At 44.6% G+C, this 13601-nt stretch overlaps 1 protein-coding gene across 3 annotated transcripts in view; it reads right to left on the bottom strand.

Moving 5' to 3' along the window:
• Window positions 1–1138: 1138 nt before the first annotated feature.
• The window catches only part of LOC101165957 (plexin-B1-like), a 66725-nt gene continuing 54262 nt past the window's right edge, over window positions 1139–13601 (bottom strand). For all 3 annotated transcript variants that reach the window (XM_023957034.1, XM_023957036.1, XM_004086391.4), the window contains 22 exons: window positions 13401–13577; window positions 12718–12883; window positions 12490–12621; window positions 12302–12406; window positions 12066–12227; window positions 11687–11838; window positions 10562–10662; window positions 10269–10486; window positions 10016–10194; window positions 9479–9545; window positions 9250–9396; window positions 9060–9140; window positions 8898–8976; window positions 8706–8809; window positions 8521–8602; window positions 7573–7739; window positions 7319–7479; window positions 7072–7219; window positions 6931–6995; window positions 3643–3718; window positions 3191–3265; window positions 1139–3011 (listed from right to left, as the gene is read on the bottom strand). In XM_023957034.1, the coding sequence (XP_023812802.1) occupies window positions 2907–3011; window positions 3191–3265; window positions 3643–3718; window positions 6931–6995; window positions 7072–7219; window positions 7319–7479; window positions 7573–7739; window positions 8521–8602; window positions 8706–8809; window positions 8898–8976; window positions 9060–9140; window positions 9250–9396; window positions 9479–9545; window positions 10016–10194; window positions 10269–10486; window positions 10562–10662; window positions 11687–11838; window positions 12066–12227; window positions 12302–12406; window positions 12490–12621; window positions 12718–12883; window positions 13401–13577 (2749 nt within the window). In that variant the 3' untranslated portion in view covers window positions 1139–2906. The remainder of the gene's footprint in view (window positions 3012–3190; window positions 3266–3642; window positions 3719–6930; window positions 6996–7071; window positions 7220–7318; window positions 7480–7572; window positions 7740–8520; window positions 8603–8705; window positions 8810–8897; window positions 8977–9059; window positions 9141–9249; window positions 9397–9478; window positions 9546–10015; window positions 10195–10268; window positions 10487–10561; window positions 10663–11686; window positions 11839–12065; window positions 12228–12301; window positions 12407–12489; window positions 12622–12717; window positions 12884–13400; window positions 13578–13601) is intronic.

Here is a 13601-nt window from a genome sequence, read left to right as displayed (position 1 = left end):
GTCAGTTCATATGAAAGACTGAGACGCAGCCCCCCCCTGCTGACTGTATATGGAGAACAGGACTGAGTGACTCCACCCCCCTGATTCTTGGTCCGACAGATCTATTTAACATTATCACAGTTCCTCGTGGCACAGCAGATCTGCGTGCGACTGGAAAGCAGTGAATTGGAATGGAGCGCATGGCTCTACACTCCTCCCCATCCGGTATAGATATCAAAGGTCTGATTCACATATTTGGTTTGGCAAAAATTTTACGTCGGATGCCCTTCCTGACACAACCCTCTGTATTTATCCAGGCTTGGGACCGGGTGTGTACATTACTTTGCAATAGGTTCGGACATTGATTGTTTTTTGAGGGTGAAACGCAGGCACGCCGCCAAGGCCGGCTCTAGGTTGACGTCATGAAATAGCTGCGAAAAAACTCATTTCATTTTTTAAAAATCGTTCTTTCGTGTGTCAAAGCTGATATATTATCATATGTTTATAGTTTACTGTTAAAAGCTTAAAAAAACCTTTTGGGGCCTTTAATAAAATGCCTTCATGTTTCAAACCCAGACAATTTAAATAAAGCTATAAAAAAGACCTGTTTGAAAGAGTGTTTGTTTGCCCACTCAGACTCAAACAAAGTAATATAGAATTTAGCTGGTGCTGGTTTATTAATGACCTCATGTGTGTTTAGAAATCCTGTCAAACTTTCCCTGAAGTTTTATTAAATTACCATTCATGATTCTGACACTCCTTTAAAATTCCTGTAACTTGTGCTATCCTAAGCACTTTAAAATTGGAAGTTGGGTCATCTAGACCCACTAGACAGTGCTCTGAACCTTTTTTCTTCAATGATTTGTGATCTTCACTGGTGTCCATGGATTACATGAAATCTTTCCACCTTTGTCATGGTAGGGAGAACACGTCAATGTAAGGGTGGGGTCATAGGATAGCACAAGGGTTAAACAGCTTCAGATGTTCCTTAAGTTCCTCCGATGCAGTTCCTCTGACGTTCTTCTGAAAATTAACATGATGAACTGGCCTCCTCATCTTCACAAATAAAGATCATAAATATGCCTGTTTATGAGATGAAAAAGAACATTTGCAAGAAAAGAGTTTTTTTTTTGGTTATTTGACTTTGACAACTTACAAAGTAGTTAAAATTATAACTTTATTTTTTATCATACAAAATGAGTTTGGTCTTTTCATAATAAAACCTTATTTGAGGGCGAGCCATCACCTCTTCCTCAGACAGATATATGTACACATCATTAACAAACTGCACACAGCTGGTAGAACAGCTTCCTCACATGGATGTCAAACTCCTGTAGAAAACGGCATCGAGCAGAGCTTCACCAATCAGAGCACAGTACAGAACTGTACAAAGGAACATGGCAGGCCGTAAGTCCCGCCCCCTGATTTATAAACAATGAAAAGAAAGAAGAGAGCACCATGAACCGTCATCATCAAGGCATGCAGAACTCTACGAGATCAAGAACTACCAACTACAAACACAGAAAGGAACATCAAAAAAAGAAGGAAGCTGCAGAACTGGGTCTGCTCCACTGTTGTTCTGGGTCTTTTCATTTCCCTGTTGTATCGAGTCCATAGGATTTGTAGTTCCCATCATGCATTGGGACAGATAAGCGAAACAGCTACCAATAAAAACAAACACCGCCACATAGCTGCAGCAGTGAAGGCACAGCTGGAGTTGATAAATATAAACACACAATAAGTTAGTGTCTAGCTAAAACACACACACAAACACGCACACTCACAATTAGATCACAGATTGCTTTTTTAGCGTCGAATACCGGCAGCTTCGACGTTCAAGTTTAACGTTATTCCACGTGAAGTCAGTGTCTCGTCTAAAAATAGAAGTGTTGCTCTGGTTAGGAGTGGCTCTGCTCACACTGCTCACCAGCCTGCTCCACAAGCGCAGCAGCTGGCAGAACTCTCATTCCAAAATACATTTAGTCTACGGTAACAGTGTTTCCTCTTGTAATAGATCTCCTCTTCCTTTATTTCCCACAAAAACTTCCTGTCAGAAATCTGTCCAATAACAGAACATCGTCAGTAGTGTCCAAATCTGGGCCTATAGGACTACCGTCTGGTTTGTTACTCCAACTTTTTAAATCTACTGACTACTCATAACTTGGATCAGGGGGGCTTTACTAATAAGAAGCTGCAATGACAGACAGGGTTGTGTAGAACAACGGAGCATCAGTCAGACTTCCAGCTGACCTGTTTAGACACCTCAAGCTTTTAATATACAGAAATGGAGCAAAGAGGATGTTTAGACGCGTTCACATGTGCAGAGTAAAGAAACTGGAATCACACTGAGATGTGGAGGAAGGAAAAGCTCCCTGATTCGGATTCCCTTATTGCCTAGAATTGCTCTCGGAACATCTAAGAACTGCCGGCTCAGGTAGAAAAGTCAAAATATACAAAACAGCAGATCTGAGATCAGCTTTGTCTCAGATGAGCAATAGAGAAGATCATAGCAAAAATTATTTAAGTTGTGCTTTTTGGCTCACAAACAGCAGAGTGTTCTGGGAAATGTAGTCCAAGGCAGCAGGTGACATTATTCCCTGATTATTCATTGGATAGATTGTCGTGGTCAGGCTGGTGTCAGGTCGGCTTATTTAGCTTAATGCTATTTTAAAATCAACACAAATTTAATTGTAATTTAAAGTTAATCCAACTCGTTTTACATCTAATAGATGAGATTAAGAGCTGCTGCTGAGTGACGGAATCACCATGTCTGACTGTAACCTCCTAATATAAGATAATTACACAACTCACACACACATGCACACTGATGCACACACACATATGCATGTGCGTCCACACACTAAGTCCCAGTTCTGTTTCTTGCTTGAATCCAGGTTCTGCATCCTTTTCTCCTCTGCACACGTTGATCAGAGGTCAGTGACTTTGTTTTCCACCAGGGCGGCAACCTGCTGCAGTCGGTACGCCAGCTGCATCTTCTGACCCGAGGCATCCTCCTCCAAGGACATGATGACCTGATGAGAGAGACGGCCATTCAGTTTCTCACACCAGCTGTGATGTCCTCTTCAGGTTAAATGTGTTAATTTGGACTTCAACAGGACAGTTCCAGAAGACTTGGAGAAATGCAGCCACGCAGAACAATTTCAAGAGAAAGACACAAAAGGTGTGAGGTTACTTGACCTGTGTGAGTTACCTGGTCGTAATATTTGCTGATGTACTTGTAAAGTTCGTGGAGGGCGACAACGCTGTTCATCTCTGATGCAAAACTCTGCGGACAGACAGATCCAGTGAGACAGATGATGCAGACAGACAAACACAAACTGGTGTGGGCAGACAGGCACAGACAATTCGTGCAGACATTTGGGTCAAGATGCAAAGATGGAGCTAGATAGGTGCAGACTGAGAGACAAGTGAAAACAGACAGGTGCAGGTGCACACAGACAGGGGTAGCTAGACAGGTGGATGTGCATACTGACAGAAACAGGAGCAGTGAGGCAGATGCAGACAGACGGGTAAAGACAGACAGGCATGGTCAGACAGGTGCAGTAAAGCTGGAACAAACAAACAGGCATGTACAGAAAAGTGACAACAAAAGGGTGTGGTCAAAGTGTTGCAAATGTTTGACATAGGTTTGTGTTTACTAACCCCTGAAAGCTCAGTCAGATAGGAGTTCATCTCCTGGTAACATCCTGATGCAGCACTGCGGATGTCACTGTAATACCTAGACACACACACACACACACACACATGTATTACTGTGTTTATTTGTGATTCGCTGACAGCTGCAGTAAAAAGTGTTTGGAACTTCCAACTAGAGCAGGACTGCCCAACTCTGATTCTCAAGATCTACTGCCGGTTTCCCAGCTCTCCCTGGACTTATTGCTGCTGATTACTTGATCAGGTGTGTTCAGCCAATCAGAAGGATGAGACACCCGGGTGATGCCTTAGTCACAACTGCCGTTACAGGTGGAGAGGGGCAGGCAAATAATGGGCGAATCATTGTGGGAATTTGAAAGTCGTAGACCACCCAGTGAGCACGTGGAGAGAAAATGTTCATGCACCTGTCGCCACCCTCCCTGTTTTCCACCCTCCCTGTTTTCCAGGTTTTCCAGTGTTGTCGCCTGACCTGTCGCCCTCAGCATGCCCATTTTCTATGGGCATGCTGAGGGCGACAGGTCATACCAACCACTTGTGCAATGTGCAAGGGTAATAAGTAAAGTAAAATAGTTGAGATGCAGGCGTATTGTAATTTTTCCTTTTTTCAACCCCTCCAAACACAGTAACCCCCTGCACACAGTAAGGGTTAGTGCTGTTCAAGTGATAAATGCACACCCCTTGCAAGCTTTGTGCTGGTTAGAAATCAAGAAATTAGACAGAGTGTAGTTTTTGTGGACACTAACCTCTGTCTCACATTAACACCGAGTCTGTGCAGCATTTGCATGCGTTCAGTAAGGAGCCAGTGGATGCACATTACTAATGACTGGAGTATAGTGTAAGGGGCACCGTACGACAGCATCGTACATTATCCTTACAAATATTTCAGAATACATTTACCTCACTCAGAATAATGGTACGTTCCATTTTCATGAGGCATGCTGACAGAGGCGTGGCTGCCAGTTCCTGCCTCTGACCATCACCGGGACATTCATACGCATTCACCCACCAGTGGAACCACAATGGAAACAGGGAGGGTGAAGTGTCTTGCCCAAGGACACAGTGACTGGGGGGAGCAGGGATCAAACCACTGACCCTTCGATCATTGGTTTATCTGCTCAACCGCCTCAGCCACTGCCGCCCCCTGCACTTGTTCTCCTCTTAAGATGCAGCTGCACTCTCTGATCTCTCAACGACCCTCTACCTGTCTGGACAACCCAGCACCTGTACCGTAGCACCAACCGTAGCACCTGTATGGGTCAACCCACTATGCCAGTGCATGTGACTAAGGCATAAACTAACCAGTAGAGTGCAATGTAGAGAAACCTGGAAAACAGGGAGGGTGGTAGATCGCAAGGACCAGATTTGGCATATCATATATAAAGCGCAAAAACGTATGTGTATCCAAATAGATTACACACACTGTTTCAACATAGACAACATTTGATAACACTGGTTAAAGCACCAGAATTTCAAGTTGGAAAAATACCAGAAATAGTTACTGAAGGTTTAAAATGAATTGTGTGCTGAACACATCTGTATGCTTTAATTAGTTTACAGTATATATGAATAATTTATACACAAGAAGAGTGTTCTATCCATGTCTATAAAAGAAATATTCTCTGTAGGACAAATCTCTTCTTGTGTGTATCTTATATGCTGTTACCTGCTGTTGGATGAATGGGGAAATATTCAGTTCTTGCAATGGTAAATCTGACTCCAGAGGAGTCGGTGCCTCACCAGCCATCAACCTCACCGCACGTCACTGGATGGAAGACGGCTTTCAACATTTGAAATGCTTGGTTCTGCCATTTGGTCTAACTGATGCCCCACCAGTCTTTCAAGTCATGGTGAACAACGTTCTTCGTACCTCTTTGTTTTCTTATAACTTGATCTTGATTTTTTCCAGGAATCAGTCCGACTACATATTTTTCTGACTCTCCTAACAGTCATGTGCTTTCTTCTCCAGCAAACTGACCTCATCTGTAAAAACTACAACTTAAGGTACAAGGAGCTACTAGCCATTAAACTGGTGCTTAAAGAAAACAGACTTTGGCTCTAGGAGCGGAACACCCATTCACAATCTGGACTGACCATAAGGACCTTTCTTATCTGAAAGACGGGAAACGCCAGAGGGTCTTTGTTTCTCTACCGCCTCACTTATACTGTTCCCTTCAGAACTGGAATAAAGAACTAGAAATCTGATGCTGCCTCTTGACTATATTCCTTGGACTCTGACTTCCTTTGAACCAGAACCCATCCTGCCTCTCTCCTGTGTCATTGCTGCGTCACCCGGGACACAGAATCAGTGGTGAGAGAAGTTCAAAGGCAAAAACCACTGAACCCAAAGACCAATACTGTCTTCCAGAGGCTACACGCTCCCAGATGTTGAAGTTATTTTTTATGTCATCCTGGATTTTTGAAATGTTGATTTAATTGTTTATATAAAGGATGGTGACCAATTTTCCATGATCTTTATAAAAACAATAAAAGCTACTTCAATCAAGTTGCTGACAACATATAACTGCAGAAAAACTATAGTAGATATCTGCTCAGCTCTGATGGTGGAGTTAAAGACATCTAAGCATACGGGATGTAAGCCATGTGCTGGTTTCCTCATAGAAGAGGAAGTTCATCGCTGTCAGCAGCTCCTCAAGCTCCAGGTTACTCAGGAAGCTCCTCTGAAGCTCCGCCTCTTCTGCTGCTCTGTTGCTACCCAATCAGTCTGCGCATGCGCAAATATTATGTCACTTCCTCTGTGTGGCCAACGTTGCCACAGCGCTTGAGGAAAAAAAATCTGCACCTCTATGGTTTTCTATTATCTGTTATATTAAAGTGTTTGGGAGGCACATGCACACTTAGAGCCCTTGGGGTGCTTCAGTTTGATTCATGTTGATTGTGTCTGTATCACATTGTGACAACATAAATAGTCTCCAGTGGTTTATTGCTGTGATGTTTTGTTAGTCTGTGATGAAATGAACAAACTCATGTTGACAACAATTTGTTTCAATAAAAAATGACAATTGTATCACTTTCCCCTACACAGGTATCATAGCTGAGTAGTTATCTATTAGTAGTTTAGGTACCGTTTCATAATAAGAGGACTCTTATTATAAACCGTTACCAAGAAGTTAGGCTAAGCTCCGAACACAGCCAAGGATTTGAAACTCAATCCTTTGAGAGCAGTTGGACTCTTGCATTCTGTAGTTGCTCTTACACAATCTTGTGAGTTTAAACTTTAGAATTTAAGGTTTTAGTGTTTGAGGAAGGCAGTCTTACCTCTCCACTAGCTGTTTGTATCTTGGAATCTCTCTGGCATACAGGAGTTTGTTTACCGGAGAGTCCTGGTTGGACAAAAGATTAATATGAAGCTTTGTGACACTGGGACTTTGAGCGGGCTAAAAGACAAACAAAGCTAACCCGTCCAACTTTGTGTTCAGAGGTCGTGCATGAGTCGATGAACGTCTGAGCAATGACAGACAGGATGGCGTCAATGCTGTCTGTGATCTGAACATCCAGAACAAACTGTGGATTCTTCAGAATGTTGACCCAGAACCTCAGAGGGAGACTGGGGAAAAACAGAAAGGTCAAATCGGCAGTTCAAGCAGGCATTCACAGCCAGATACATAATAATAATAATAGCCTAGATGTGAGATGTGATGCTCACCTGTTAGTCTTCCAGATGTGGACAGTGTCTGGATCATCAATCCCGTGTTTCTCAGCCATGTCATCCAAAAAGTCGAAGAAGAACCTGACAGCAATGGGAGGGGGACGCTTTGTATTGAGGATGGCCACAAAGACATCATCCACAAACTTCTGTAGTGTTCCCTGTGAGGATCCCCAGGTCAAGAAAGACGTACAGGTGGTCAGCGTATCAGATAAGCGTTGCTGTAAGCCAAGCATGTGTTTGTGTGATGTTACCTTCATGGACAGCAGCCGGGTCAGGTAAATCTCGGGTATGGCTTTGGCCCTCTCCCTCTCCCTCATGCTGCTCTTCCTGTGTTTTGGGATTTCTGGATCTTCACTGCTCTTCACCAGGTGCCACAAACGGAAACCTTCCTCCTCCTCGCCCTCCAGCATTGGCGTTTCTATGGTAGCATAGAAATCATGATTTGGTAGGAAGTAAAATGGGTGGGGCATGCTGACATTCTCCAAAATGTGCACGTGCAGCGCAGCCACCTGGATTCAAACAACAGGAAGTGTTAATGACAGAAGTCGCGTTTTCAGGCTGGAAATATCGACACTTTTACTTTTAATTCAGACAATAGGAACAAATGTTTACGCCAAATTCATGTTGTGTGCTGGAACAAAACAATTCCAACACTCATCAGTCTGAAGCCCTTCAAATCTAATCTCTCACAAGACACCGTGTGCTCCGGTGACAAAGCAACACTATTAAAACTAGACAAACTGGATACAGCCCAGTAACTCACACAGAAGTGAACACACTTATTGCTCATGTTATGGAAAACATGTTCCTACTGACCACTGTTCAGTCAGAATCATTCAAAGATTTCCCTGTGTCCTGTAAAACCTTCATAAAGTACATTGATGACAGTAACACAGAAATGAATACGCCGCTAATGACATTGTTTCCTAGGATTCTTGAATGTTGATACTTACAGCCTTTGCTTATATTTTATGCAGTTTGTTTTTCTCCTCATGTTAGTTTTTAGGCATTTTAGGGAGTGTTCTCATTCAGACGGATGAAGCCACCCGGATGAGTGGTCAAATGTTGAGAAAACTGAACTTCAAGACAGTTACTGTTGTTCTGTTTTCTGTGGAGTTTGAGGTTTCTAATATTCAGATGCTTCTGAAAGTGTTTGTGTTCGCTGTGTTCCCCGTTGCTTGGATGTGTTGTGTTCTTACTCTCTCCAGTCTGGAAAACCTGACTGATTCCTCCTGAACTCTGTGATCGAGGAATCAGAGCCACAGTGGCCCCATCAGGAACCTGAGGAAGAGCAGACCAGGATGTGAACAGACATGGAGGAGCCTGCTTCATCTTTCCAACCTGGAAGCAAAGGAGGCGGACAAATTCAGCGGTAGGTTCTCACCTTGTAGTGCTGCAGCGTGTTAAGGCGTTTCCAGTGACCCTGAACAATTGCTGTGACATCATCATCTGAAAGGGTCAGATGACCAGCCTGACCCGAACGCCACTCTGTTGAAAGCAGAACAGGTGAGGAAGGGCTTTGAGCCAAACTACTGTACAGACAGAAAGAAAGGTGCGGCGGCAGGTTAGACAATACCCAGATCCAGGCTGTCGGCCGCAGGTCTCTGAGAGAAGGGCGCTCCTCTGTAGACCTGATCCAAGATTTTATCTTTCACCTAAACATGTGGGACAGGCAGAGGTGAAAAAAACAACCAGGTGAAACGATGACAGACAACCCAGCGGACCAACAGGCGGTCACCTGTGTGATGGTGTCAACGTCGAGGACTTTAACAGGACATGGCTGAACCTCCACCCCGTTCTTCACCAAGACAGTTAGAGTCTGAGACACACAGGTGCAGAGATGGACAGGTACGTTCTGAACACCCACTTTTCCAGTTGTAAATAAACCAATGATGTGCTGCACAGACAATAGTTGTATCCATGGTTACCATGGCACAGTAATCGATGTCCTCTCGCAGCAGGTGGCTGTCGTTTAGCGTCCGCTTGGCCTTTCCTGTCACAGCATCCACCGGACCCTTGTCTACCTGGTACTTTATGGCCCGGTAGAGCATGTAGAGTGGCTCACCTGCCACCTCCTGGCAGACAGACAGGTAAGGGTGAGACAGGCAGTTGAACAATGAAATAGTCGAGCCCATAGACATGCATGAAGGCAGTTACCTTGAGAAAGGAGTAGAGGCAGATGGACATCCAGTTGGTCAACATCTTTTCAACAACTGTTTCTGTCCTGGAAGATAGTACAGGACAGGTAAGTCAGACGGACAGGTCCAGAACGTTCGCCTGCTTTATCAGATGACCCAATCACAGTACTTCCCAGCCCTGACAGTTTGCTAAGAGGCACTTCAGCTTATTTTTGAGATTTTATTGTTTTGCTTTTGGCCTCTTTTTCAATCCACACAACCCTTAAAACAGTCTGCTATTCCATAACCAAATCAGATTGGCAAAGGTTGGTGTATGAACCAGAACCAGATTAAAGTATGAAGTCTATTTGAAATTTGGTTTGGAACCACAAACCTAAACTGTGCACCCCAATAACTTGATTGCTTTTTATGGTTTCGGGATAGGCTAGACCAATTCTAAAAATCCAAAAGCTTAGGAGCCCTTTAACTAGTTGAAGTGTGTCTTATGCACCACAATCAGTGCTGCAGAACAGAACCAGTGGGACGGGTAAGTGTACTCTGTGCGTGTTTTTCATACCGGCGCAGCATGAGCTTGGGGTTTTTGGTGACATACTGCTGCACCAGGTCCTGCAGCAGACTCTTCATGACCTCTGTAAAGTACTCCAGCTTGTCGTGCAGAGCTATTGTGAGCAGGCTGGCCACGTAGCCCCGGTCTCTCTGAGAGAAACCCTGCTGGGCCTCCAGAGTGTGGATGAACTATGACACACAACACAGTGGCTCAGGTGACGTTGCAGGTCCAGACTCAACAGGTCTAAAGCACCAATACCCACCCTAGTGAGGAAGAGTCTATTGTTAAGCAGGTTAATGAGCTGCTGAAGGCCTTGTTCCACGGTCAGCCTTCTGGACTCTGGCAGATCTAGTTGCCGGCTAAGGAGCGCCATCTGTTGGCCTGGAAAGAAGACTCTCTCTGCATAGACCCTGTAGTCCAGCAAAGGAAGCCCAGGACCCCCAACATCACTGCTCAGATCCATCATCTCGGTCATCAGGTCTGCAGGGAAACGAGAAAGTTAAAGAACAGCCTGAATAAACAAAGTCAGGACTGTAAAAACTGGGCTTGGTGTACCAGTGAACTCTTTGCGGCACTGATCTCCAACGTTGATCTCCATAGTTTCCAACTGAAGCAGGACCTTCTTGTAATCTCTGAGAGCCTGTTTGCTCTTCCTCCTGCACAAAACACAGCAGTGGAATACAGCATTTGATCCGAGCATAACCCACTGCAGGTTACTGATCCTTAATGCAGCCTGGATATTTAAATTGGATTGTGTACTGGAGCACAGTGGGGTTCCAAACCAGTTCATCACAGTCTTAATATGCTGTAACATTAAGAGTTCCTTACCCTGAAGCAAACAGCTGGAACAGTGAGATTTAACCTTAAAGTCCCACTCGGATCATCTTTTGATCTGTCCTCAAAGCATTCTTGCTGGTATTTTAATTATGATGATTTTTGCCAAATTAAAAAAAAAACTGTTTTCACGACATAGTTTCTGCAGAGCGACAGGAGTTAATCAGAAATTCTCCTCTGAGTTGTGGGTGGGACTGTTGGCCCAGAGTAAGCCTCCCTTCATTTCCCAACATCCCTCTGTGTACACTCTCTCCCCCTAGCTTATGGGCTGTACAACCTCAACATAACCTTAGCGGTGCAACAAAAATGGCAGCAATATTGCAGATCCAGCCGTACAGCTTAGATCCAGATTCCAGCTCAGACGAGGAAAACAAAGACGTACATGGATCTATTTGTCTGCAGGAGGATGATAAGAGTGTGGCGGAGCAGGGAGACTGTGGCCTGCTGACTAAAAACTGCACAATTTTTCAAACTCTTTTTTTCATCTGCTCAAGGTTTAACAATGTTTTCAATAAAGAAATATTCCGAAATCCAATTTTAATCTTAATTTTTCTTAATACTTGTCCTCCATCCTCAGAAAAATGCCACAAGATGTTAAAAACACCAAAAACAACCATCTGGGTCTTTAAATCCCCAGTTCAACACCAACTCTGTGACTTTAAACATAGTACAACTTTCAACTCCAGTTGCTGTTTCCCCTTTTGTTTTTAAAGCTGTGATCTCTAACCCCGGTCCTGCAGAGCTGATTCTCTCCTCTGTTTGTTTCTAATGCTGACTGACTGAACACCCCTGATTCCCAAAATCTGCAGGACAGGCTCTCCCAAGGACCAGAGAACAGGTACACACCTGTACATGAGAATGACCACCAGCACCATGAGAATGATGGCAGCAGCTCCCGCCCCCAGACCAATCTGAGCAGCCAATGGGACAGGAGACAGCATGGAATCACTGTCATACTGAACCAGCCCCAGGTCCACCTTTAGGTTCCCCATGAACACCTGAGAGACAAAGCAGATTCACACAGTCCACAGTCATGAAGAAATTCCTCCTCAACAGTATTTACTTTTGGAAAACTAAACCAAAGATTCAGTGCCTGTGGGTTTGTGAATCCCCTTCCTTTCACAAAGGGTTAATGAAATACTACATTTATTATTTTTTGTAAAAACAGACACCTCTGTGGAAAATGAATTGCACTAAACCAAACTTCCTTCTCCAAGTGGGTTACCTTTAGTCTTGGAAGTTGGTGACCGTCGTCCACACTCATTGGCTGAACCTCTGGGGGTTCACAGTACAGGTGAGTGCTGTCCAAAGTCTTCACCTCACACTTCTGGTCCCCAAGCCGAGCTATCACTTCCCTTCTACCCATGGCTCTAGTCAGGTCCCGACCCTGCAGGACAGCAGAAGAGTAGGAGGTTAGGTGGGAGGAACTGTTGGGGCTCAGAGCCGCTGGTTTTACCGTACCTCCACAGCGATCACTCCTCCAGGTTTGAAATGATATGGGACATCTGCAGCTTCACTGTTTAGGGGGAAAAGCTTTGGGTTTGGATAATAGGTGAAGCTTTTACCCTGAAAGACAGACAGGTGGAGAGGCAGACAGGTCAGTTCACAGACAGGCCTGATCACAGACTGGTGGGCGGACTGACGGGTACCTTGATGCTTTCGAAGTGGACTTGGACATTGTCCAGCTGAAACCAAACACCTTTCACTTTAAGATCTGGAAACACAGCGGGGGTGGGACAGGTCATCTGGGAGGATGACAGGACAGAGCAGCGCTCTGACACCTGACAGACAGACAGACAGGTCAAAGGGAGACAGGTAAGTACAGGTGGTATCCTATCAGGTACAGGTATCCTGTCTCATCAATGGGCTTGCCTCACCGTCGCCATTGTGCTGTTGAAGACCAGCTGCTGTTTGGCGGTGAGAAAAGCCACTCGTCTTTTGCGTTTGACTCTCTGCACCTCCTGAGGCTCCACCCACACTGACATGATTGGCTGCTGCACAACGTCCAGATTCCTGCCCGTTACCACAATGATGCGCCCACCGCTGAAGACAGTAAGCTGTTGTCAGGGCGTTGCTTTAAAAAAGCCACTGTTTTTCACAGAAGCACAACTGCCAGGTCAAAACAAAGATCAGACCGGTAAGCGCGGTTTGCGTTTACATGAGAGCAGTCTCCAATGTTTATCCTAAACGTATCCGAACGTTCAGAGAGAAGAGAGCTTTCCACATTTATGAAAGTCCATCTGCTGCAGCCTGATGGAAACCTCCGCTAACCTAACTAAAGTGACATCTGTTGCTAACTCTGCAGCAACGTCTGATGTAAAAATGTCATTTGAAGTTAAAAAACACCCCCAAAAAGTTTGTTTAGCATTGTGGCTGTGTGAATCTTTCTTACAAAGAAATGAAATAAAACATTAAAATCCAGAGAAACAAATCAGATGTCTATCTTGAATTTACAACCAATAAATGTGATGATGTCACTTTGGAGTTGGAAGCAAAAACAAATGTTGAAGTGAAACCTCAACCTCCAACAGCAAGAAACCACAGACTGACAAGTTCTTACGCGCAGAAGCTCTCAGCTGGCATGGCGTCCGTGATCATGGGGTCATCAAGGTAACGAAAGGCACGCTTCGGAACCGTTCGCTTAGCTTTTCCAAACAAAACCCAAACTGGAACCTCCCCAGTCTGGTTACTAGATCCAGTCTGACACACCAGCCTGGTGTCGTTCACCTCCCCCAGGCTGAAAACACACAGTGGAGGAGGT

This window comes from Oryzias latipes, chromosome 7, assembly GCF_002234675.1.
Source record: "Oryzias latipes chromosome 7, ASM223467v1".
NCBI classification, from domain to species: Eukaryota; Metazoa; Chordata; class Actinopteri; order Beloniformes; family Adrianichthyidae; genus Oryzias; species Oryzias latipes.
The sequence above is the reverse complement of the archived record's forward strand: the minus strand, read 5'-3'. Positions and strand labels throughout refer to the sequence as shown.